The 25254-nt window shown below is 47.4% G+C and overlaps 1 protein-coding gene across 4 annotated transcripts in view; it reads right to left on the bottom strand.

The window, feature by feature from the left end:
- Positions 1-2950: 2950 nt before the first annotated feature.
- The window catches only part of SPATS2 (spermatogenesis associated serine rich 2), a 43437-nt gene continuing 21133 nt past the window's right edge, over positions 2951-25254 (bottom strand). For 2 of the 4 annotated variants that reach the window (XM_048831548.2, XM_048831549.2), the window contains 11 exons: positions 19868-19947; positions 19467-19575; positions 18424-18473; positions 16859-17120; positions 16342-16554; positions 14986-15121; positions 8471-8529; positions 7055-7164; positions 5794-5896; positions 4730-4926; positions 2951-4157 (listed from right to left, as the gene is read on the bottom strand). In XM_048831548.2, the coding sequence (XP_048687505.1) occupies positions 3816-4157; positions 4730-4926; positions 5794-5896; positions 7055-7164; positions 8471-8529; positions 14986-15121; positions 16342-16554; positions 16859-17120; positions 18424-18473; positions 19467-19575; positions 19868-19947 (1661 nt within the window). In that variant the 3' untranslated portion in view covers positions 2951-3815. Of the gene's footprint in view, positions 4158-4729; positions 4927-5793; positions 5897-7054; positions 7165-8470; positions 8530-14985; positions 15122-16341; positions 16555-16858; positions 17121-18423; positions 18474-19466; positions 19576-19867; positions 19948-20502; positions 20627-23630; positions 23700-25254 lie in introns of those variants that run through there. The other 2 variants (XM_048831546.2, XM_048831547.2) reach the window with 2 other exon arrangements.

Here is a 25254-nt window from a genome sequence, read left to right as displayed (position 1 = left end):
CACCCTTTCTGGTGGCTTTAAAAGATTTTTACAAACCTAGCTAGGAGCAGAGATGCGGAATTTCTTTGGAGACCCAGAACACATGAAAGTCAGGAAGACACACTGACCAGCCCAGTCTCTCGGTCTGCAGCTGGTGCCTTGAGGGCAAAACCCAAAGCAACGCAGTGATGAAAAGTGAGATTTTGTACAGACATTCGCTTACTGGAACTGCAAGGGGAGATTAGTAAGAAGGAAGGCCAGTTTAAATTCCCTTAACGAGGGGAATGGGGTGTTCAGCTGGGACTCAGGAGTGCTTGGCGCTATTCCAGGCTCTACCTCTGACTCCTGAGCAAGTCACTTGGACTTTGCCTCAGTTTTCCCATCCTTAAAATGGGGACAACACCACTACCCTCTGTGAAGTGCGTTGAGGCCAGCAGATGAGCAGCCTATAGGACAGCGATTTCTGTCTCCATCCTGTGAAGAGAATCTCTCCTCCCTTCACAACACACAAAAATCATGGATTAAAAAAATTAAGAGCCTAAAGTGTTGCAGAAACCCCAGGAGTATTTGGGGGGCTTTTAAGTGCTGGGAGGGGCTTTATGCTCAGGGTTTGAAAAACTGAGGCACCTACGATTATTTCTGTGATTAGATAGAAGAGTGAAAAATAATTGCAAAAAAACCCTGCACTTAAAAACAACGTATTTAGCGGTGCGCCCTTGGTGACAGCTTGAGCACGGCTAGGAGAATCTAGCGATCTTGATTAACCGTGCTCTCATCTTCACCGTCCTGTGCACTGAGGAGCCCACAGGGTCTTTACTAGAGATGTACGTTCATGTCCAATTGCTCAGGACTCCCCTCAAGCCACCTTCTCTGTTGCAGCGAAGTGTACCTATGCCAGTGGCAGCAACATCTGTGCAGCCCCCAGGGCTGGTTTAATGGCGTTTATTTATGACCAGAAAGACCAGTCGGTATTGGAAACCAGGGGGAACCTTAACACTTCTGAGGAGATAAAGAACAGAAAGATTTTGCACGGCAGGGGTTTCCTCTGAAGAACGTAAAGGACTTCAGCTGTTGACAATTCCATGCTCTGCTGTCTGCACAGACAAGGACAAATTGGGGCCAGCTCCACACATTCCTAGCGCCCGCATCGCTGCACAAAGCAGGTAACCGGTCCCCATTTTCACTGGTAGGGAAGCAGGAGCGAAGAGACTTGGCTGAGGCCCCGCTGAGTCGGGGGGGACAGGGAATAGAACCCAGGAGCCTAGGCAGTACCAGATCAGCCACACTGCCTCTCAAATAGGTCCCTCAGCACAGGCCCGAAGAGTCATTCGAAATCCCTTTCCAGCCGCTCCCGCCCCCCTGCAGTGACTCAGGGATGGGAGAGAAGGGGAGGGTGTGGCTGTCAAGTTGATTTGCTCCCAAATGCCAGGAAAGCCGCGGCAAGCGAAAAGCAGCATTAACCCAGGAGAGCGCGAAGAACGGAGCAAGGGAGCGAGTGCTTTGGGTTTGTAGTCCTGCGATTTGATTGATGAAAGCTCCCGGGGGCAAGAGGGAGGGATCAGGCCTTGGAGACTCAAAAGGGGGCAGAAAGCAAATGGGATTCCATTCGCACAGAGCTTTTCATCAGCACGTCTCAAACGCACTGGAGCTAAGGGGACCCTGTCACATATTTGGGAGTGGGGAAGTCTCCATTCAAATACTTGGATGACTAGCACTGGAAACCCAAACACTACGCAGCTGATCCCAAAAGTTGCTGTCAGAGAACCCCTCCCTGGGCTCTCCTGATGCCTTGCATTTGACTGGGTGTGAGCAGAGCGGAGGGGAACCACACACACAGCCAGCAGCACAAACCAGGCGGTAACTAACATACCCTGTGCCTTTGGGTGGAGAAGGTTGCCGTGGCCAAGCCAAGATGTTCTTAGACTGAGGCCAAGTCTACACTAGGAAAGAAGGCACATTTTTAAACACGTGTAGACAAAGAAAATCCAGGTCAGACCTAGGCTCTCCTCTGAGGAGCTTGTGGCATGCCAAAGCTGCACGTGTGTTACTTTACAGACATTTAACTGGGTTTTTTAACAGCACACTTTCAAACTTCACCAGCTGACGGCACGCTGAACAGCCTGGAGCCATCCACGTTATCCGATCACAGACACCACCGGAACATTTAAAGCTCCGAAGTAGGGGGTTTATTTAATAAAAATATCTGCCAGACTCAAACCCTGAACGGACTTAACTGCTAGGCATAAGAAATTCCACCACCAAAGGAATGGTTAAGGATGTTCTAGACACCCAGAAACAAGGACTTAGAAGAAAATCACTACCTCTGGTGCAATCACAACCACCGTGCTGTAATTCACGTATCAGTGTGTACACAGAGACTTTGCTGCTGTCAGCATCTCCCTTTGAGGCGGGGGAGAGGGACTGTCAAAGTACCCAGATGTGGACTCCACATGAAGTCCCTGTTTCAAGAGTCGGACGCTGTTCCTCCTTCCACAATGCCCAGCCTCCTCCAACCCAGCATAGATCTCCAGCTGGAAGGAAGCTGGGAGTTCCCATTCGCTGTCTGATCTGCAATGCCACAGCTCAGATTTTGTCACAAACAGGCGAGGGATGAGGCATTTTCAGTCTTCATTAAATTCTAGGCACTTCACCTCAGACCTGCTGATGACCCCGGCCAGTGCTGGGGTGGTGCAAACCCTAGTCGACAAGCCCGCTGTGGGATTATGCTGCAGTCACTGCAAAGCCTGGGGGGGTTTCTACTGTCCTTACAAACAGGACACGAATCACCCATGTGGAATTTCAGCCCCATCAGTTTCTCCAACTCATTTTGCGTAAGCCTGAGAATACGCGATCAGAGACCTGATTCCAGTCCCCATCACTCACCCCAGAAGAGAAAGCTCATTATCCCATCCTTTCAGAGCTTGGGAGCGACTGAACCATCCCTGCTGCAGGAAAGCACAGACAACAACAGTTCAACATGCCCATCGTCAGCACTGTCTTTATTTGTACAACTATGAAGAATGCCAGGAGCAATCTCTGACTGGTGTTACCTAGGATTAGCACTGCTAATTGTTATGGTTATAAATTTAGTTTAGGGACAAGATAGGGTAGGGACGGGCAGGGGGTGAATAAAATAAAGAGATCCCCCCCCCCAAAACATTAAAAATAGGGAACATCTAAATTTATACAGGAAGTGTGCGTGGGCCTTCACAACTGCTGCTTGGCTCCATGGAAGGGTCCCGAGCAAGGGTTTGGGATTCGGGGGGCCAATGTCGGCCTGGGCTGTGCTGAGATTCAGGTGAGTTCCAAGGAAAGCGAGGCAGACTCCACACGGCTCTCTCCAATCTGATCAGCAGCTACCCTAGCTGAAGCCCCAGCACTCATTTCACAGCGACCCTCTTCACTGCCAGCATGAACTGTGTGCTGTTACCAGTGAGAGCTGGCTGGGGGCTGAGGTTCCACCCACAGGTTGGCTCACCCAGGGCCACAACTGGGAGGTTATTTTTGGCTCGGATTCTGCCTGGGGTTCTGTGGATAACTCTGAAGGAAAAGGAGCCATGGAGGTCCCGGGAGCTCCCAGGGGAAGCCACAGATCTGGCAGCAGCAGAGTGCGTTCCCAGTAAAGCATGAACCTGGCACACGGCAGTAGCGCGTAGGGAGACGCATTAAGTAGCTTCCACAAAGAGAAGAAAATTAAGGAAACGTATAAGGGAGGAGAGAAAAACGTGGCACAAGAGAGGAGTGTAAACTTTCCTTTGTTAATAGCTCTAGCTAGGAGTTTCCTACAGTCCAGTTATCAAGCCGAGTCTCCGGAGGGAATGGAGAGCTGGATCCTCTCAGGAATTCGCCTCTTCAGGCTGGCTTGACCTTGGCTTACGTTGTGGGAGCCCCTTGATGTCTGTGGTGGGTGCGCCTGGATGCACCTGTGCTGAGGGGATGGGCTGGCTCGCCAGGGATGCAGCACCAGTTCCACTGGTTCCTGTGGAATGAGTCTGGCCAGGGTCAGCAGCAATCCCTGGAGGTCGGAACTGGGAATTCTGAGACCTGGAACTGGACTGATACCAAGGCCCATTTCTGTACCGGTTCGTACTATCGTGTCTTCCTGGATTGGAGGGGCCGTTATGGCGCTGGCCTTGGGTCCGGTAGCCCTGGCCTTGTCTCCTGTTACCCTGGAAGACCTGAAACAGAAAGAAGGGCTGGCAAGTGACTGGAGAGAGGAGATTAGCAGAGCCAGCAGCTGCAAAGCGCAAGCTACATGCAGCAGAGATCTATGAACCGCTCGTGCCAAGGCCCTGGATGATCCTCAAGCTGATTACTATCCCCTCTCCAGCCACCGCCTTTCCAGCCACCCTGGAAGCCCCCTAGACCAGTGGCACCTCAAGGGATTGTCTCAGAAGACAGGCGGGTGTTGTGGTGGCTTAGACGTGCTCCTCCCCAGGAGATGTTGCAGCATGCAGCTGTGGCAGACTTCGTACCAACAGCTGCCATTGCAGAAGTAGGTGGTGCTGCTCTCAGAGAAGCTGAGACAAGCCAAGGTTCCTCCAGCCATGCTTGGATGCCCTGGACTTTTATCATGCCCTCCTGCCTTGTGAGCCTGGACACACTGCCACTGCCCAGTCTGCACCAGGCAAGACAAATGCCCTTTTGGCACTTGGCAGGAGGGACCCATTAGAGAGAGAGGAAACAGCCCCGAGCTGGTGGTGAGCTCCATGCCGTATTTAAACGCTTCTCTTGTGAAGTCGTCACCTACCTCTCGGTGAGGCTGGCATGGACGGCTGCTGGCGCTGGCTCCGGCTGCAGGTGTTTCTGCCGAGGACGGGGGCTTCCTGCTTGCTGTGGGAAGGCTGGGAGCAGAGGCACACTCCGGGGTGGAGGCATCACTTGGGCTCAAGGACATGACGGAGCTGCACCGCGATCTGGTTGAGTAACTGTTCTTTGGATGGGAAACTGAAATGGAAACACAATGAAGGATGGTGTAAAGGAATTCCACACGCACACATATGCCCCTTGAATCTCACCTACTGTGGGCTACAGCGCGGCTGCCCTGTTCACTCCATGACATGTTACACTATCTCTTCACCTGCTGACTCACCTACGATCTGTGCCAAAGCTCGGCTGGCCAGGGTCAGCATCTCGGTGTTAGAACGCGCCGGGAAAGGGCCCTGACTGGCACTGGAGGGGCTGGACCCGGAAAGCACCGCACACTCCAGCGAAAGCCGGCAGGATCAGGTCCTGCTTTCATCACGAGACGTGTCCCTGCTTCCTCAAACTAAGCAAATTCCTGATGAAGGAGACCACTTAGCTCCTGCATGACTTTAAGGGCCTGAGAGAATTGACCAGCCTTTGAAGAGCCATTGTGGTGTTTAAATAGGATCTGGACAGACTCTGGTAATACACCACATTGTCAATGCTATTCATGTTCTTAAATTTATACATACGGTTACAAGGGGTCCCTGCCAAAGATGCTCTCCCACCATAAATTAAGCACAAGCATTAAATGGCCGGCAGACCACTATCCTCCCCAGCCCCCAATCTGGGCTTGCCCCAAAGCACACTGCCCACCGCACTGGGTAAAGATACAGGGGCTTTGCAGCATGCCCAGAAGGTCAACAGACTGGTTATTCTGAACAGAGGGGAAGCTTCTTCCAGAGCAGAGACCCCCTCCCCCACCCAGACAACACTATACCACTGGCCCCTGGTTTAAATCCAGGGGCCCCTCTGAACTCTCTCCTCTGCAACAGTACCTGTCCCTGTCCATACCTGCCCACCCTCTGCCACACGCACCTTCTCACTTATAGCCTCAGACCAGCTCACCTTGCCCAAACGAGTTGATGCTCTTTTTTACTGCATCCAGGTCACAGGTGAATCGTGCCACTCTGCCTAGGTCTTCATCATATTTGCGTTCGCTGACAAAGTGCTTAATGGGAAAGAAAACACTTGCAAGTTAACACAATCTTTATGCTAATGCCTGGTGACAAACTGGCGCGTAAGAGGGGAAGTCGAGATAAGAGCCTTCTCCCTCGCCTGGAAACAGAGCCTCAGGTCAGGCACGGCTCTGAGCCTTGCCAAGAAAGGGGATAGTTAACACCACAAGTCACTCGGCGCTCTGCTGCATCAGTTCCACCTACACACGTGCAAACAAACAGGTGTCTGCAGCCTCCCACCAGAAGTTAACATTTCCAGGTAACGCAATCTAAGAGCGGGCTCAACCTGCTGCTCTCCACCCTACGGAACTCAGGGTGGCTCGCGAATCTGCTTTGGATGCTGTTGGCAGCAGTAGTCCAACTGGGGGAAAACCAAAGCTGGTCTAGGATGGACTGTTGCTGGGAGAACGTAGCAGACCCGGTGATCTGACTTTCAGACTGGGTTTTAATTCAGCCTGTAGATAACATTTTACTGACCTCTGGTGGTAAAAGTGAGTGCACGTGTCTGAATGCAATGGGACTGATCGGGGCCTGGTCAGGTGCCTGCTGACACTGCTGGATGTGACATCAACCCAAAACCATCAGCTGCCAGCCCTAGCAGGAGATTGCCAGGCAAACCCACGTGGACAAGGCTCACGAGGTGCCAGAAGCCCTGTTCTGGGCCAATTCAAAATGGTTAAAAGCTGAACTAAGCTAAGTGGTGTTAAGAACCAAAAGGCCCTTTGTTTGCTGAAGCCAGTATTTTGCCAACCAAATGCTAAAAGAAAAAATGCAGGGCAAAGTCTGCTGAATCTTCCACGCTGTGCATGAGCACCGCTAGGAGTGAATGTATTTTGGGAACTACTATTTCTCGCTGAAAAGAAACGGAAGATTTACAGACACGGGTGCTGCTCTGAATGTGCTTCTGCATAAGACGAGCAGTGTGAGCTTATGTATACACCGGACTGGAGCGGAGAACTCCCAAATATTCACCTTGACTCCATTTTAAATCTCTGTGTCCTTCAATGGTCACTTCACTTCTGTCTGACTGGGCATAGCCAACATCTGATTACGCTATATCTGGAAGGACATTCATCCCAAACACAGGCCTGGGGTCAGAGCCCTCAGGCCAGTGCCCTGTTGTAACAGGACGGAGGAGTAGAAAAGTTCACCTTTATGTCAGCTCTAAGCTCTACCAACTGCTCCTCGGACATGCGCACAGCGACATCAGTCATCTTCTTTAGCGCCCCAGCTTTCTTCTGTCGGCTGACCAGGATTTCCACTGAAAGGGAATGAAAGGGAGACCGAAGCTTATGTAGAGTTGATGCTGAAGGAAGAGTCAGTCTGCAAAGCACCTCACTGGTACACATAAGGTTTAGCGGTCCGTCTGGGTGCTCGGTTAAGCACAGCCGGGTGCTGGGTTGAGAAATGGAACTTTCAAGCACTACAATCTACACGTTAACTACATTGTCCAGATTTTAACGGTTTCTGACCACCAGAGCGCCTCACTAGGGAAGCCATTGGAAAGTGAGTTTGAGAGCAGATCTGCGTTTTGTTTCTATTAAATCCCAAGCGCTTCAACAGCACCAACATCTTCACTGGTACGCACACAAAAACAGAGCCTCTCTCTCGCCCAATCCCACTTCCTTTCTGATCACCCCAGACCGCCTGCCCTGACAGGCAGCTGCCGAGCTGATTTTCAGTACACCACCAGGGACGGAGATAGAGGACATCCAAGAGGAATTTATGCTCTCAGCTTCAGCCTACACGTTCTGTGCAGCCAAGGTCCTACTTCCTAGCACAAAACAACCTTTGGAACTGGTGCACCGCAGAGAAAGCAATGATCTGGAGAAACTGTTTAATACCCAACCACAAGCCAGAGAGTCTGTCTTTTGGCAAGTGTGTTAGACTAGTTAACCAAAACTTTCGGTTACCAGCTAAGGTAAAGTCTTGGTGGCGCTGCAAGTTTCAGCCAGATTAAAAACAAACCTGGTACATTAAGACCCAGTACAAAAAATAGTAGTTGTATAAAGAAAGGTATAAATATTTAAAGAGACTTCATCTGGTTAAAAATATTTCCTGAGCTTTGTAACACCCCAGATTATTAAAACTGAAAGGATCTTATATCTACTTGACTGTTCATCATTTGTGTCACTCATTTCTCTCACTGGAACATAAAAATAGGCTAGTGAATTTCACTTTATTCTAGTAATGCTCTTATACAATGGTCAGATTGCAACCACTACAAAGAGATGCTTGTTTAAAAGAAACTTTCCATTGGAATTAGAATGTTTACAGCACTGAAGCCCAACAAACTTCACAAAACAAATGTAGCTTGTGACCAATTTTGATTTGTGTCCCTTTAACAGCTAAATGTCATCCTAACCTGTAGAGAGAAACTTTTAAAAGTGTGTAAGTGTACGAGAGAGAGAGTGTGTGTGTGTAGTTAGTTTACTTGGGAATGACGGAAGTCAGACAATGTACTACACACACTGCTCTCCCTGGAGCAATGTCTGTTCAACTTGCTGTTAGAGTGGAACCGCACCAGCTTTTAAGATGAGCCACTTTTAAAAAATAAAACATCTTACTTGCTTCTGCTTTCACTTTGTCCATTTCAGCCAGTAGCGTCACCTCGCGGTCCATGAGGCTAAGAAAAGAAGGTGACAGGAATAAAAAGGTCTGATCAAGAGCCTGAGTTCACAAACAAATAACCCAGAATTCAAAGCAAGGATTTTTTGGGGGGAAAACAGACAGCAAAAGCATCCCTCCCTTTACGTGGCCAGCTGCATACAGTACAGAAGCAGGAAGCTCTCCAGTTAGATGTTGGCCAGAATTGGCAGAGAACAGGCCAGCAGATGGCAGCAGAAAGCCGGTGTTCCTATGACCGCAACCTGTCCCGGCTTGGAGCAGACACTGGAAGGCTAGCACGCACCTTAACGTTCTCATGGTGCTGTTTAGTCTGGAAGTTCGAGAGTTTTGTGTGAATTTTTTTAGCACCACAAAACCCAATTCCACTTTGGCCCACATAAGTTACTGTGCTAGCTGCCAGGGCAGCCCGCTGGGTACCGGTGCAGTCCCCGCGCGACCTGGGAGGGGAGAATGGTAAAGCCACTGCACAAAGCTGTGCTCTGGACACTTGCATCAGCAAAACCCGCTTTTCACAGATGAGGAAACTAGGCCACAGAGGTTCCGTGACTTGCTCAAGTCAGGCTGAGTCTGTGGCAGCACAAGAGCAGAACCCAGAAGTCTTGATGGCCAAGGCCCCGACCTTACCACTAGGCAACGCTCCCTCCAGAACCATTTGTCAGTAGGAGCTGAGCTCTAGGATTATAGCTGAAGAATGACAGGGGACACCCTTTTAGTCTCTCGTTGCCCCATCTCCTTCTGTGTGGACGGTGTTGGTATCAAGCCTCGTTAGAGAGGTGATTTGTGTTCATGCTCTCACCGGGACGGGGGGCAGATGCACAGGCAAAGTTCACTGTGCTTGTTATGAAACGTGACAAACTCAAATTCAAAGCAAATTCCCTCTGTTCTGGCTGGCTACATGGCAGGCTTGAGGGAAGACCTTTGAGAGACTGCTGAGAAGGTCCGAACATGGCTTTTCTGCATCAACAGAAAGAAGACTAAAGAAATCCCAACAAAGCCCCAATGCTAACAGTTGGCGGCAATGCTCCAGCCTTCACTATGGCAAAGCAGCAGGCACTGGAGGAAGGGATTTTCTCCTCGAATCACACAGGCTGAAGGCTGATGCTTCTGCTCATATCACAGAGGCACTTTAAGAGCTGAACACACCTTACGAATGAAGCAATAAGCTCAGGATTTAACACACACATATACATGTGTGACATTCAAGATTTTAACAGCTAAGACACCACTCTTGCCTCCAGTTGTCACCACACACAGAAAGCAGCCCACAGATGTCAAAGTACACGGCATGACCCCTCCAAAGCCCTTTGTGACTGTCACAACTTTCTAGCAAAGGAGAAACCAAGAGGATCACAATGAAGCTCCCTCATTTGCCTGTAAGTTGTACTGTGACTTGGATGCGCATCTGTTGCTAGGAGACTAAAAATTCCCTGAGACTTTCAGCTGGCAGCCTGCACTGGCAGCTCTAGCTAGAACTTCAGGTGATGACCACGTTCAGACTAGAGTAAGTGCTCTTCAGTTAGCTCATTTAGTTGCTCAGCTCAACCACTGAAGAGCAGACAAGGAGGGACCTCCTGTAGCTGCTGCTCAAAGGAACAGGCCATGTGAAGAAGGGCACTTGAGTAACCTGAGTTACTCAGACTTTGTGGAGGCAAAGGAGGAAAGGCCAATGCCCACGTTCTGGATTCAGATACATATGGGGAGGGGCCCTCCTGTGTGAGGCACAAAGCTCAGGTCTCCATTCTGCTCCCTGCTCTATAAGGCCCCCTCTGCAATAAACGCTGCTAGCTTTGCACTCATTCTCTACTGGAGCAGGTTTCTCTCACTCTTGCGCCTCAGTTGTCCACAGTGGCGCGGTTTGTACCCTGAGACACACCAAGTTACCTAGCGCGGCAGCCAGCATGTTACGAATACATTTACCAGCCACTTCATTAACTTAGGCTCATTTCAGCTGCTGATCTCTCCTCACTACATTCTAGGTTTGACATCACAGCATGCTATACGGGCTTCTCTGCAGTTCTAGTACCCAGAGGATCAGAACCATCAAGCTCCTACTTCGTGCTCCACATTGAGAATGATTTACTCGCTTCAAATGGGAAGGGTCTTTATTCTACTGCCCATTTGGAAGCGGGCATAAAGCACAGTACATCTGAAATGCTCGTGCTCTCCCGTGTCTTAGAGGGGAGGGAGGCAGGCAAGTTCTATTTGTGCTTCTCGGTTTACTTATCACTGTGTCTGTGTTGCCTAATTAGATGAAATTCGATAATGACAAGTGAAGTATTTTGTGCTTAGGAGGGAAAAAACCAAATGCACAAATACATTTCTGCCCTACATTTCTAGGGCTGTGAGCTATTCAGAGCAGACAGGCTCTCTGTTCCCAGTGCGATAGGATCCTGACCCTGGCTGGGGTGCTCTAGGCACTACCGGAATACAAACGCTTAGAACACAAAAGTTACTAGTAATGAACAAGCACAAGATTAAAAAGATCCAGAAGTGATTTAACCTTGCCCGGTTGACACAGTTCAGACAGACTGTGGTACAGAAAGCAAGGGGACAGGAAGGGACCGTACCCCGTGACTGCAGTCTGCTAGCGCTGTCCCACACTGTGTTCCAGGAAGGATTCTCCGACAGAGCGCAGCAATGACTATCCAGCCATGGGTGCGGGGCCTGAACAGCCCTTGCCTATCTCCAGGGGTAGCAGAAGCCTTGTTGTGCATCGTGTGACATCCTAGAGAACTAGCCCTGTGCTGCACCCTCCTTCCACACCCCCCCACTCATGCTAAAGCAGCCACCTGTTTCTATCAGACATTCCTGGCTCAGCACTCCAGGCATCCGTATAGTCGATGGGCAAACTGAAAAGCAGGTCGGGCAGCCTGTGCAAACTCCGGCTTGCTTCAGTAGGTAAGTTAGTTTACCCAGCGAAGCTCAGCTGGAGCCTTTTACGCAATTTTACAGCTGGGCTCGCTAAGGGACAAAGGTCAAGTGGCTTTGCCTGAGGTCCACACGCTGAAGGAGGACTCTCAGATCTGAATCCAACGGTCTGTTGCTGAAAAATCCAGATGGCCTGGCTTCTAGTTAAAGAAAAAAGCTCCTTGTGCTGGGTCCTTTCAGAAACAAGTATTCATTTTTTGACGGCTCTGCCTCAGGGGCAAATCTATGTGGGGGGAGGGGAGACCAGTTCACAGTGGCGATCTGAAGTGCAGCTCCTGAGAAAGCAGGTTTAGAAGAGGGGAAGAAACCCAGCCAGCTGGCAGCTGCTGAAATTCAGGGGAAAACGAGGAAGGTGAAATAAGGCTGACCACACCGTTGTGATCTCAGCCAGCGTTTGAAGGGTTAACTTCAGCTGCAACCAAACTCTGGCAACAGCACCTGGAAGATGTTGCCCCTTGGTGCAGTAAAACAGTGGCTTGCCTTTGCACACGCACACAAAGGGTTTGGGGCCAGGTTTATGTCAGGCTTAAATATAACAGTCTCTGAAAGACTGGAGGGTGCCTGGCAGCTCCTCCACAAGACAATGAAGGCAACCTACAGCATGTAACATGCATAAGCAGAGGTGGAACTCCCAGATCCAGCACCCAATGCACAGCCAATGTCCACAGTGGGGGGGATCTGTGACTAGAACCATGTACCCCACAAAGCTCAACACCTTGTGTGCAAAGCAGAGGATTTCGGGCATTCTCCCGCACATCATGTAGTGGAGCGTTCTGGTCATTATGTATGTTCCCCAGTCAATACCGCCAGCCTGAACTCCAACCCAAAGACAGGAAGAGCAGAGGGAGGGATCTGAGAAGGAGAGACTGCCGTCCTTCAGCACAGCACCAGGCAGTGCCCCCGACTGACTAGCCAACCGCAACACGCCGCAGAAGAGCCCCGGGGGGAGAATGCTCTGCTGAACAGTGGAAACTTCACAGGCTGAAGAGAACTTCCGAGTGCGGAAGGGTGGCTACTTCCACGCAGAGACAGGCCTGACATTCTGGGGAGGGCGTCAGTCCTCACGGACTGGAGCAAGTCCAGTTACAAGCATGGGTCAGCACCTTATGTTTGCTGTAAGCAACTGCAAGGGCCAGGTCTGTGACAAATGTGTAAAAGTGCATGAAACAGCCAATCAAATGGCAGTCGTCTGAGTACAGCTTTGATAGCTGCAGCACCAGCCGCTGTTCTGCAGCCCACCTGCACAGCCTCTAAAGTCAAGAGTCCAAACTCTGCCTTTCCTTCACCGCCCTGCCCCGCAGAACAGCTGCTTTTTAAACCAGCACGGGGGCAAGTTCTCTTCAGCCGAAAACCAGTGGGAGCGATGGCTCAGCGAGCACCGTTAGTGCCAAGATCTTGTTTTGTGCCAACAGGAGTTAACAAACATACTGATTGTTCTTGAAGCACGGCGCATAAAGGGCACGGAAATGATACTCAAAGGCACAAACCTACAACTGAGTGGCAAGTGCATCACTTTCGGGAAACGGCAGATCATCTTCTCTCTAAAGGTAAATTGACCTGGCTGCAGAGCTATGGCTTATCAACCCTATATACACAGCCTCCCAGCAGGAAGGCCGTTCATTTGGCATTTACTGAAGGAGGTTCCCACTGGCTGCATTCCAGACATGTACTCAACATCCCTGCCTCACGGAACTGTGTTTCCTGGTTCATGCTGGTTCTGTCTCTCAGCAATCAGAGCTTATCGGAGCAATGCTACTAAACTGGACTTGAATCTTTAACCTTTCTGAAAATGACATGAGTGTTTCATGGACTATAATCCAAAGGGCAAGGAATTACTGATACAGAACCAGACATTTTAGCTAAAAGACTTAAAGCTTTCCATTCTAATGAGAGGTTTTTCAGAGATTTTGTCCATACAGAGAGGCAGAGAATAAAACTGCTGACAGAAAGAGGTCATAGTAGTAATAATTAATATTACTGACAAAATCTACTGAAAGAAAAAGGTCATAAATAATAAATAGTATTAATTCCTATCCATAAAAACATTAACCGGAGTTAAGATTGTAAATAGCTCAGTTATTTATAGGGAAAAATCTCTTGAGAATATACTTCTCAAAATATTGAAAAGATTAGAAATTCCAAGTTAAGGTTACACCAAGACATCCCAAAAAATTAGAAAGCCTGGCAATGAAGGTAGCATCACCCAAATAGTCTTAACTCTGCCCCGCAGCTTGGCGCAGATTATGGATGCCTTACAGATCTGCTTCAAACATTACAGTCTTTAGATGACATCACAGTTTATGGAATCTACACACTTGCTGATACAGGTCCCATCCCTGCAATCATTTATGCACATGCTTAATTTTACTCCTGGGAGTAGTTCCATTGAAATCAGTGGAATGTCTCACAGTAGCAAAGTTAAGCATGTACATGTTTACAGGACTGAGGACATATGGATCACACATCACTACAGCATTGGAACGGAGTGACAAATGTCCTTACATCACTCCAGCAAAACCCCACTCCTTAATTATGGCCAGCTCAGTCACCAGACAGGTTTGAACAGACCTGCAAGCCCACCATAGAAATCACCTCTCACCCCTTAGCACAAGAGTTACATTTAACTGCCTGTCAAAGAACATCACTCACTCCAGTGAAGTTTTAACATTTCTTCACCAAAACCGACCCTATTTGAGACCATCGGGTAGGGCAATTCCTCAAAAATCTAAGACAGAGTCAGCACAGACAGCTAGTGTAATAGGTACTATCACCTTAAAAGGGCATCATCTTAAAATAAGTCCTTCAATAACAGAGCTATGTTACATACGAGGTGCAGCAGTTCCATAGTGTTAACGACTGACGTGGGAGGGGGCAAAGTTAAGGTTGCGTGGGATGATCTCTCATGTGCATTTCTTCCCTTCCACTGGGTTTCTTCCCTCCACCCCCAACATGGTACCCTTAAAATGGAATTATTACCAAGCCCCAAGATTTATATTTTTTAAGAAAACTACAGCATTCTCTTACCATGTTTCTCTGCAATAAGTGGTAGGATTAAGATGATAAATACCTTAAATATTTTGCCTGTGAGTTTCCTCAGATTATCAGTGTCTAAAAGAGTGTGTGTGTTGACCTGGACATCAGGGTAGTTCTGACAGGGTGTGGATATTGTTAATTCCAGCACCAGAGAGTCATGACTTAAAACAGACAAACTGAAGCCTTGCCTATGGCGATGGTGGTTCTAAGGCACACGGAACCCGTAAGGTACAGTGGCTCCAATGTGGGCCTTATGAAGGCTGTAGCCTGGGAGGGCAGGTGTACTAAGGCACAGCAGACCCTAGGCTGATACAGATGTTGCAGATGCCCACACCTAGAATTTGTGTTTATTCCTTAACAAGGTAGATGTGCAGTGTTCGGGGCAAGGGGAAAACACAAATGAGCAATCCATGAGCTAAAACATTAGGTTTCCTATTTACTCAGTTTGTTGATCCCAATTCCTAACGGTTGGATCGCTTCCTATTCTACTTACCAACTCTGCAGTTCAGCAAAGACCTGCTTCATTTTCTTAATGGAAGCATCCATTTCCTCTTTGACCACAACCCGATATCGTGCCAACGAGACTGTACAACGCTGGAGGTCCTTCACTGATTTTTCAATATTTGAACCTATTGACAGAAAAATAAAACACAAAAAACAGCCAAGCATGTTAGCTTACAAAATCTTCCAGATTGTGATAAATCATAAAGGAATCTTTCAGCTCATTTCAAAACCACAGACTGCTTGGCTTTAAACTCCCCTCTGCCTTTTCCTGTTACAAAAACATTGTATTTAGTCTGGACAGCTGCAGAATTTTCCACATGGGGGAGTTTTTCTGGGCTTACAGAATCTCCTGCTTACAGCTGAGAACATAGATGTGTCACTGGATTTTCATACACAGGAGAAATCTAATGCATCTCATGTTTGTTGCTCCTTTGCTACAGATTGGGGACTACTGAAGGGAAGCCCACCTCAAGGAATAACAAGCAGAAGCACTGAATCATATGGAAAAAATGTCCAGTTGTGAATAAAAAGTTCACTGGGGAAGAGAAATCTTTTAGAAGCTAAATCAAATCCCAGCAGAGAGCTATTTCCTCTGAAAGAAAGAGAGATGAAAGGCTTGGCTATTTGTTACAAAAGTTTGTCTCCACACTTCAGATCTCCAACAGAGCAGATCACCATGCCTGTGTGCGTCTCTGCAGCTCCCTGACTGCCAACACCCCCTGACAAGCTAAATTAGCAACGGCTCATTATGGTCCTCGTTACAGTGAGAAGGTGAACTACCAGCACTAGGGGCCGGATGTTCTCATCTCACTAAAGCAGAGGATAACGACGGAATTTAAAATTGGGGTCTCAGAGGTCCTTCCTGCTGACGAGACAAGAACAGAAGTGGAGAAAGCAGAAGGAAGGAAAAATAACCAGAGGCTGTCGTTTCTTGTAACTGGGTCTTTGGGAAGCTTTGGCTCCTAGACAAACTCTCACGGAGGAGGAGAAAGAGCACACAGGCTCAAGGCTCTATGATGGGGCACACAGAGAAATAGGCTAAGCACATGTAGCATGACTGACTGCTTATCTACTACCCCTGTCGTACTTGGGTTTGGTGCTTCAGGCATTACAGCTAAACTGCTGTCAAGATTCCAGCTGTGCACAGAGAGGAGGGTGCACTACCAGTTACTGACCAGATAATAAAAAGGATGCTAGTTTGCCTTACAATCAAAGTCCAGTGTGCCTCTCCATCCATCAGCAACCAGCTAAATCTGGGCAGTACAACCAGAGAGGAGGCCCACAGAACCCTGCTGGAGGTAACCAGTTTTGTAACTCAAGCGCACATAAATTTTTGAGGCCTTACCCAACTTCTTGTTTGAAGATGACACCGGAACATCTTCCAGCATCACTGGAGACAAGGAAGCAGACGTCTGGTTGCTTGCTGTGGACCTAAACAGAGACTTGCTGACATTCCTCTGCTCTGGCTGCGGCCTGACAGATGGAGGGCTCTGGGAAGAGTGCATTACGGGTGACTTTGGCTCAAAGTCCACTATTCCACTGTCTAGCTCAGACACTGCTGTAGAAAAGCAAGTGAGTTCAGGGAAACAAACAAACACAAAAAGCTGAAACAAGGAGCATAGACACAGCCCCCTTCCCACCAAAACTTAAATCAACAGGGAGAGCAGCCCTTCGTTCTGTGACAACTGCCAAAGAGTGGAAAGCAAATAGAGTATTTACAGAGCCAAAGAGTTTATGCTATTTTAAAAAAACTCCGTATTCAGAACTGGCACAAAGAAAGGCAGCAGTAACAGAAGGGAGAAAGCAGCTGTTTGAAAACTTACTGAGCTGTTCAATTCCTACAATACTTTAGGAAGTCTAACCTGGTCCATCGGGCATGTCAGGTGTGGCAGATTCACAATCCTCTAACTCTCTGGCATCTATTGAAAGTGTATCCAAGCCTTCACTGAGCGAGTCCACAGACTCCGTATCATTGGCTGAGCCGTTGACATGGTAACCATTAATCCCGCCCTTCTCAGAGGAAGCTGCAGACTGTTCCCCTTCAGCGGATGCCAGTTTACCAGGATCTGGGAGGCCTGGGCTTGCTTCAGCTGGAGGTTTGGGTTTCGTTTTCTTCTTTTTGTTCTAAGGATTAAATACCCATCCCACACAAAAAAACCCATAGGTTAAGCTTAATTTCTGAAGGGAAAATTCATCTTGTGCTTACTGCCCAAGAGTCGCTGAATTAAACGCTTTTTCAGCCAATCCTGGCTTTTGGTCCCATAACTGCAGGAGGGATTTATTCAACAATGAGAAGAGATATCCTGGTATTAATGAGGTTGGAGTGCACTCTCCCCCTGCAGTGGGGCGTGGGGGAAACCATGCCCCTGTTACTGGACGAATGCTGCCTTTCCTATCAGTTACGCAGCAGTGACATTCCAGACGACCTTCTCACGGTTAATCCTGCTGGGTGACGGTCACCCATGAGGGGATACATATCCCCTGCCTCAGCCCACGCCGACTGAACCCTGTTCTCGAGGCTGCTCTACCCACCGTCAGCCTTTGGATGGGACACCTCACGCACTCCCTCTCTCTTCCCCCACCTCTCCTACACCTTTTGCCCGTCAGAGCTATAGTATTTTGTTTTGCACCTCAGTGCTTGCTGGTTATTTAGAGAGAGTAGTGTGGTATGATTATCGCTTAAATTTTTATACTGCAGTGTACTTCGATATGATGGCATTAATGACTGAAAAAATAAGTGAAAACAGCCTAAGTTATCTGTTTGTGTGGGGCTCTGAACACACTAGCAGGCAAAACAGTCAACGAGCGAAACATGCGTTGCAAAGAAAAAGGGCATCAAAGCAGAGACTTCAGGAAATAGAGGCTGCTGAGCTCCAAGGGGTCATGACGGGACACACAAAAGAGGCTGAACACACGGAAAGTGAATGACACCTTCTCCCACCGAAGATGAGAGCCTCGCAGCGTGGGGGGTGGGGTGGGAGGGAGGAAGACCAGCACGTAGCAGTGTTTTCATCATCGTGGCAAAGAGCAGGGGAGGAGAATTTGTGGCCAAGGTAGTAAATTTTCATGGTGATTCTGCAAGGCAGTGTCATCAATATTACACTGCAGAACTGAACTAATTACATGATGGTGTTTTGGGGAAGGGAGGGGTTCAAATCTTCTTTTGAAGTCATCAGATAAAGCATTTCACCTCAGCTGTGAGTTAGACTAGCCGGACTGGTGACTACTTCATGTGAGGCAATTCTGCCCACAGCAATATATATCTATATATATATTTGCCCTGGGGTTTCTTTCCTTGTTCTTCATGATTTAGCATGGAATTATAAAGGATGCTGGGTCTCTAACATGCCCTGGAGCCTTTAAAGAAGAAAATGCCAGGGTGATATAGACCCTAGCAAAGTAAGTTAAAGCACATTTTAAAGGTTACCTTTTTCTTGCCTGTTACTGTCCATTCTTTCAATACTTCGCTGGCATTTCCTGAAATGAAAGTTAAGATAAGCACTGGAAAATGCTTCACACTCTCCTACACCTGTGCCATACAAAAATCAGAGAGTCTCCATATCTAGGGCCCACTGGAATGTGTCCTGAAGCTAATGACGTAAAGAAATTAAGTTTCAATTCTCTTAGCTGATGAAATGAAAGGATCGGTTTCATTTTTGGTTTGGGAATGTCCCACTGATCAGAATGACTCCTCCATATAACATTCTGTGCTGGTTGCTTCCAGGTAACAAACCCCCTATTGGCACGGCCATGCTAAAGACTTTGGCTGTGTTGGAACTTGGACTAAACAGGGGTTCAGTCCAGATCAGAGGGTTTATACGGCTCTCTCCCACCAAGGACAATTCTGTAAAGTTGTTCCAGGCATTAGGAGTAGCTGCACAACTCATATGTACTCTTAGCCAGAGGCAAAGCACCGTGTTGTGAGCGAGAGTTAGTACAAGAAACAGACAAGAAGTCCAAAAAGACAGTTTCACTGGTGAACACCTCCTGTCCTACAAGGTAGGAACTCGATTTGATACAATATGCCACCTGATCCCGATACATGAGCTGTGATCCATGTTTCAAAAGGGAGGAGAGAACTACCCCAAGGTTGATGCAGTCATTCCTTTTCTTGTGCACATGAGCAAGAAATACAATGATTAAATACTTGGTATCTCCTGGTACAAAGTAATGGTCTTTTTTTCCCCTCTTAAAACCTAATGGGGCGGATTCTGAATAAAATTATGGGAAGGTCAAGAGGACCATCTTTGGATTGTCTTCCAGGAAAGCGTCTGTACTTGGATGCTTTGCAAAGAAGATCTGAGAGAGTCCCCAGTCACAAAGTATACATACTGTATAAAAAGAGCATATGGCCCTTTCCTGAAAGCTGTACAGTGCCTGCTGAAAAGACATGCTATTTCGAAATGAAACCCACAATAAATATTGTAGCTAAAGTGCAGTTACCAAGATCATGAAACTAGAGATCGTTACCTTCCATAAAGGCCTGCACTGTTCTATCCACACAGTTATCAAAGTGCTGTAGCACCAGGATGATTTCATTGTTGCTCCTGTTGGGGACCACCGCACGCACTGCACTGATCTGGAAGAGAGGAACAAGGAGTCACATCTTTGTCACTTGCTTACCTTCTTTGTACCATCACGGTAACTGCTAAGCTTGCATCAAAGGGTATTATACTGTATAGAACATGGGATCACTTAGATATGGTTTTAATAGGCCAGGACAAAGCATCTTGGAGAGTGAAACTGTCAAAACAAAAAACTTTAGTCAGTGAATGTTTTCCCCATGTCTGAGTTAACAGCTAAGAAATGCCCTTTCACTAGCACTTCCACTGCCAAAGAAAAGCTACAGAATTGCCCATAGTAACACTTACCTTCTCCTTCATGTTTTCAAAGGTTCCTCCCTGGGCCATCACGGTGTTGGACTGCACATCGAAAATAAACCCTGTTGGATCTGTAAAGACAGTGAAAGGCTGTGCTGACAATGGTGGACATCAGGAAGAGACATTCAGAATAACCTAAGGCAACAGGGTAGCTCAGATGTTTGCCTTGGAGCGGAAAGCAGGAGACAGTTTTCTGAAGCTTCTGCTGAACATGCAGCAGCTAAGGAAAAGGCTAACAGAATGTTAGGGACGACAAGGAAAGGGATAGAAAATGAGAGAGAAGATATCATAAGGCCACTATATAAATCCATGGTACGCCCACACCTGGAATACTGGGTCCACTTCTGGTTACCCCATCCCAAAAAGGATCTAGTGAGCTGGGAAAGGTTCAGAAGAGGGCAACAGAGATGATCAAGGGTATGGAATGGCCTCTGTGAGAGAAGAGATTAAAAAGATTAGGGCTGGTCAGGTAAGAAAAGAGACGACTAAGGTGGGATACCACAGAGGTCTGTAAAATCATGGATGGTGTGGAAAAAGTGACTAGGGAAGGGTTATTTACCCTTTTCCACAATACAAAAGCCAGGGGTCACCGAGTGAAATTAATAGGCAGCAGGTTTCATACAAACCTTTTTTCACACAACACACTATTAACCAGTGGAACGTGTTGCCAGGGGATGTTGTAAAGGCCAAAAATATAACTGCGTTCAAAAGAGAACTGGGTAAGTTCATGGAGGACAGGTCCATCAGTGGCTGTTAGCCAAAATGGTCAAGGATGCAACTTTATGCTCAGGGCATACAGAAGCCTGGAGGAGAAGCGGGGGTGGATCACTCCAACTGCCCTGTTCTGTACAATCCCTTAAAGCTCTGGTACTGGCCACTGTCAAAATACTGGGCTAGATGGACCATTGGTCTGATCCAGAATGATCACTCTTACTTTATCACCTGCGAAAATACAGTATTAACTGGCTACTTCTATCATGCAATCAATGAGGACGAATAGCAGCACGGACTCAGATACATTATAGCCTAACCTCAGACCACGAGGCAATAGCACATCCATCTGGCACACGAGACCCTACCTTGCAACCAAAGAGTCAGTGGGACAAATCTAAGGGCCTCCAAATGATCCTGTCTGGAATGAAAAGCCATGGTAGGGTCAACCAAAGCGATAAGGTCAGTGGGAAGATAGACTTGGCTCAGAGGTGGTCAAACTACGGCATGCGGGACCGTCCTGCCTGGCCCTTGAGCTCCCGTCTGGGGAGGCTAGCTCCCGCTTTCCCCTCTCCCCTGCAGCCACGCGGGTAATGTGGCTGGTTCTGGCTGGTTAGTGGGACAGCGAGCTCCTGCTGCTCTCAGCTGCATGGTAAGGGGGTGGGAGGGGTTGGATAAGGGGCAGAGGATCCTAGGGGGGCGGTTAGGGGACAGGGAGCAGGGTGCGGTTGGACGTGGTGGAGGTTCTGGGGGGTGCGGTCAGGTCGCAGTTGGATAGGCTGTGGGAGTCCCGGGGGGCCTGTCGGGGGCAGGGGTGTGGATAAGGATCTTGGGGGGCAGTCAGAGGACAGGGAGCGGGGGGGGGTTGGATGGGGGAGTTCTGAGAGGGACAGTCAGGGGGCATGAAGTGGAGGGGGCAGATGGGGGCGGGGGGCAATCTGTTTGGGGAGGCAAAGCCTTCCCTACCCGGCCCTCCGTATAGTTTTGCACCCCGATGTGGCCGACTTGGCTGCTTAGTTGTGTCCTCACAAACCCAGACAGGCCAATTTTAATCTTATCACGTAAGCATGCGAACAGGAGCAGTGCTGAAGGTACCTCCATCCTACCACCAATAAGAACAGCTCTAACATCTGGAACACTCAGCCAAATTAGGAATTGCCTGTAGACTGGCTATCATGAACAGTACATTTTCTTCATGCAACAAAGAACATGGGCTTCCAACATCAGTTAAGTTGGCACCTGTTGTTCTTTGGTAACATTTTCCTAAAATGAATTTTGCTAAATAAACCATTTTCAATGTCCAAAGCATCAAGCCAAAGGTTGCTCCCTGCCTTGCCCCAGGTACAAAATTATTTTTAAAAAGGAGAAATGTTTCACTTTACTGAAAAAATTAAAATGATCTAACGTTAAAAAAGCAAACTATTTCAGTTGGCTACAACTTTAACTAAATGTACAGGTTTCAGAGTAGCAGCTGTGTTAGTCTGTATCCACAAAAAGAAAAGAAGGACTTGGGGCACCTTAGAGACTAACATTTATTTGAGCATAAGCTTTCATGAGCTACAGCTCACTTCATCGGATGCTCACGAAAGCTTATGCTCAAATAAACTGGTTAGTCTCTAAGGTGCCACAAGTCCTCCTTTTTTAAATGTATAGTGAACTGCAGTTTGCATTACAGCCTTTAACAAGTCATTGAAATTCTGATTCATTCCTCAGCTCCGGGCCAACTGAAATAAAGAAAAAAGCAGCAAGCCAGCGACTTTAACCACCAACAGGGTTGGTCTGACACATTATTAAGTTAATCCAAGAAGCTCAATGCAGCTTTTGTCTTTCTGTACTAATCTTAGGACAATGTGCTCTTATTGGGCTCCGTAATAAGGAACTACCAGTAACCTCAGCACCATAGCCTTTGCTCTGTATTTAGCAATTTCACTTACCTGAAAATACAAACTGCAAACACTTCCATAAACATCAATAGCTTCTGTTAAGTGCTACTATAACTTCCAATTAAATGCTTATTTTCTGCCTTCCATCAGTCAACTATCCTGAAAACATTTCTACTTCTCCACCCTATGCTGGAAACAAACTTCATCAGGACTCTTACATCTTCTGCCCTAGCTCTGACACTTCAAAGTGCAGACCTAAAAACAAGTTTGCTGCTCTTGACTCCAGCTTGACAAAGACGACTTGCGTCTGGCTACGAAGGAGCTGATTTTATTGCAGGCAAGCAATTAAAGCACAGTCTCATCTCCACTAGATTTGGTTCCCACAAGCCAGTAAGGGTCACATCATTCTGCAAAACTTGCCATTTTACCGAGATGCATCCCTACGAATGACTGGCACGTGAGCCCACATGTAGTGGTCTGAAAGGTCTAAGTCTTCTGCGGACAGGGAACAGGTAGTTTCATCCATTTGTTCCACTTGCATATTGCATATTTCATGTATCTATTTTAGTGCATTTAGTCTGGGAGCGAATAAACGCTAACTGTGCTCTAACGCTTTATTTCAACTCAAGGGTCAGCTGCCTGGGCTCTGGAGGAAGTCAGACTTCACAGAGACCAAGTGAGACTACGCTTTCCTCCCCAGCCAGCATCACCTTTGCATCTTCAGGGACTTTTTTTTTTTTTTAAAAGCATGAAGCAAGCTTTCAAAGAGGAGATTTGCTCATGTGCAGTTCATCCCCTACAAGGACTGACCCAGAACACACTGTACCAAAAGGCTGCTGATTTCCGTTGCGAAGCTTCAGACAGATCTCCACAGCCAGACACTTTGCTGGCTGGATCTTTCAAGAGCAACACTACTTAGGAGTGAGGCACAATCTGCTAGAAGAGCTGGACTCAAGTCAGTCATTGGCCTCTAGGTTTTAGTTCAAGTGAATTCCAAGTTGCTAACTTAAAATCTCGTGAGAGTTATTTAGAGAATGTGAGGGAGAGGTGAGACACCACATTGACGTCTCTAATTCTCAGACACTGATGCAGCATTTAAACGGAGGAAGTACTGGACAGAACCGATGTTTGATGGATAGGGCAGCTACTAGTAAGGATACGGATGAATGGTTAAATCCTGCCTCACTTGGTTTCTCTTCCCATTCCAGCCTCATGAGCAAATTTTCCCAGATTTCCAGGCCTCAGAGACAAGAGCCACTAACTTCCTGCTGTTAAATCTTTAACAGTCTCATGGTTCATACCACTGAAAAAAAGCTGGTTGATGATAAAAAAAAACAATGTTATCAAACTCTTCTTTGCAAAGAATTCCCCTCCCCCCCCCAAGAATTCATGCTGCACACTCCTGGAACAGCAGATTACAATACACTGATTTTACGTCTAATCTTCTTACTCTCAGTGCTTGCTTTAAATCAGTTTACATTTAATGACAGGTTTCAGAGTAACAGCCATGTTAGTCTGTATTCGCAAAAAGAAAAGGAGTACTTGTGGCACCTTAGAGACTAACCAATTTATTTGAGCACAAGCTTTCGTGAGCTACAGCCCACTTCATCGGATGCATACTGTGGAAACTGCAGAAGACATTATATACACAGAGACCATGAAACAATACCTCCTCCCACCCCACTCTCCTGCTGGTAATAGCTTATCTAAAGTGATCACTCTCCTTACAATGCGTATGATAATCAAGTTGGGCCATTTCCAGCACAAATCCAGGTTTTCTCACCCTCCGCCCCCCCCCCCCCCCCCCCCAACTCACTCTCCTGCTGGTAATAGCCCATCCAAAGTGACCACTCTCCTTACAACGTGTATGAAAATCAAGGTGGGCCATTTCCAGCACAAATCCAGGTTTTCTCACCCCTCCCCCCCCCCCCCAAAACTCACTCTCCTGCTGGTAATAGCTCATCCAAACTGACCACTCTCCTTACAATGTGTATGATCATCAAGGTGGGCCATTTTGGTATTGTTTCATGGTCTCTGTGTATATAATGTCTTCTGCAGTTTCCACAGTATGCATCCGATGAAGTGAGCTGTAGCTCATGAAAGCTTATGCTCAAATAAATTGGTTAGTCTCTAACGTGCCACAAGTACTCCTTTTCTTTTTACATTTAATGAACGCAAGGTATAAACAGAACATAAAATTCAAGAAAATGTGTTTGTCTAGCACTCCCTACTCTGTTTTAGGCATGAGGATATTTGCTGGAGTGAAATTAAACTGCCAGGGGAATCATCAAGGAACTAGAGAGCAGCTATTTCTAAATGCCAGTGTATTTGTCATCCCATTTGCACATAGTCTATTAGAAATTTGGGATCTTAAAAACTTTTTTCCTTAAAATGCTTTGCAGTTCAATTTGAAGAATTACAATGGCTTTCTAAGCACCAAATTCATTATAAGACTGCTCTTAATTTAGAAGACTGTGTAGTTTGGGATCTACATATTTATTACAGTGGTTTTCTCTATAAAAGCCTCATTATCTCACATGAAGCCAGACTACCCAAAATACCAGCTAAAGACTTCAGGCCAGATCCTGCCCTCAGGCAATACCTATGTAACGCCACTGAAGATAGGGGAACCCCTATTTACATCTGTGCAACCTATGCAGAACATGCTTTAACCGTTGTATGTCAGCTAATGTAGGGTTCACTCACATGGTGTTAAAATTCACTGAGAACTATTCTGTACTGACTTCACCTGGATTCCCATGTCTAGAATCCAGTTCCTCCTCA

Source organism: Caretta caretta, chromosome 20, assembly GCF_965140235.1.
Source record: "Caretta caretta isolate rCarCar2 chromosome 20, rCarCar1.hap1, whole genome shotgun sequence".
NCBI lineage: Eukaryota > Metazoa > Chordata > Testudines > Cheloniidae > Caretta > Caretta caretta.
This window is presented reverse-complemented; position numbering and strand designations above follow the sequence as displayed.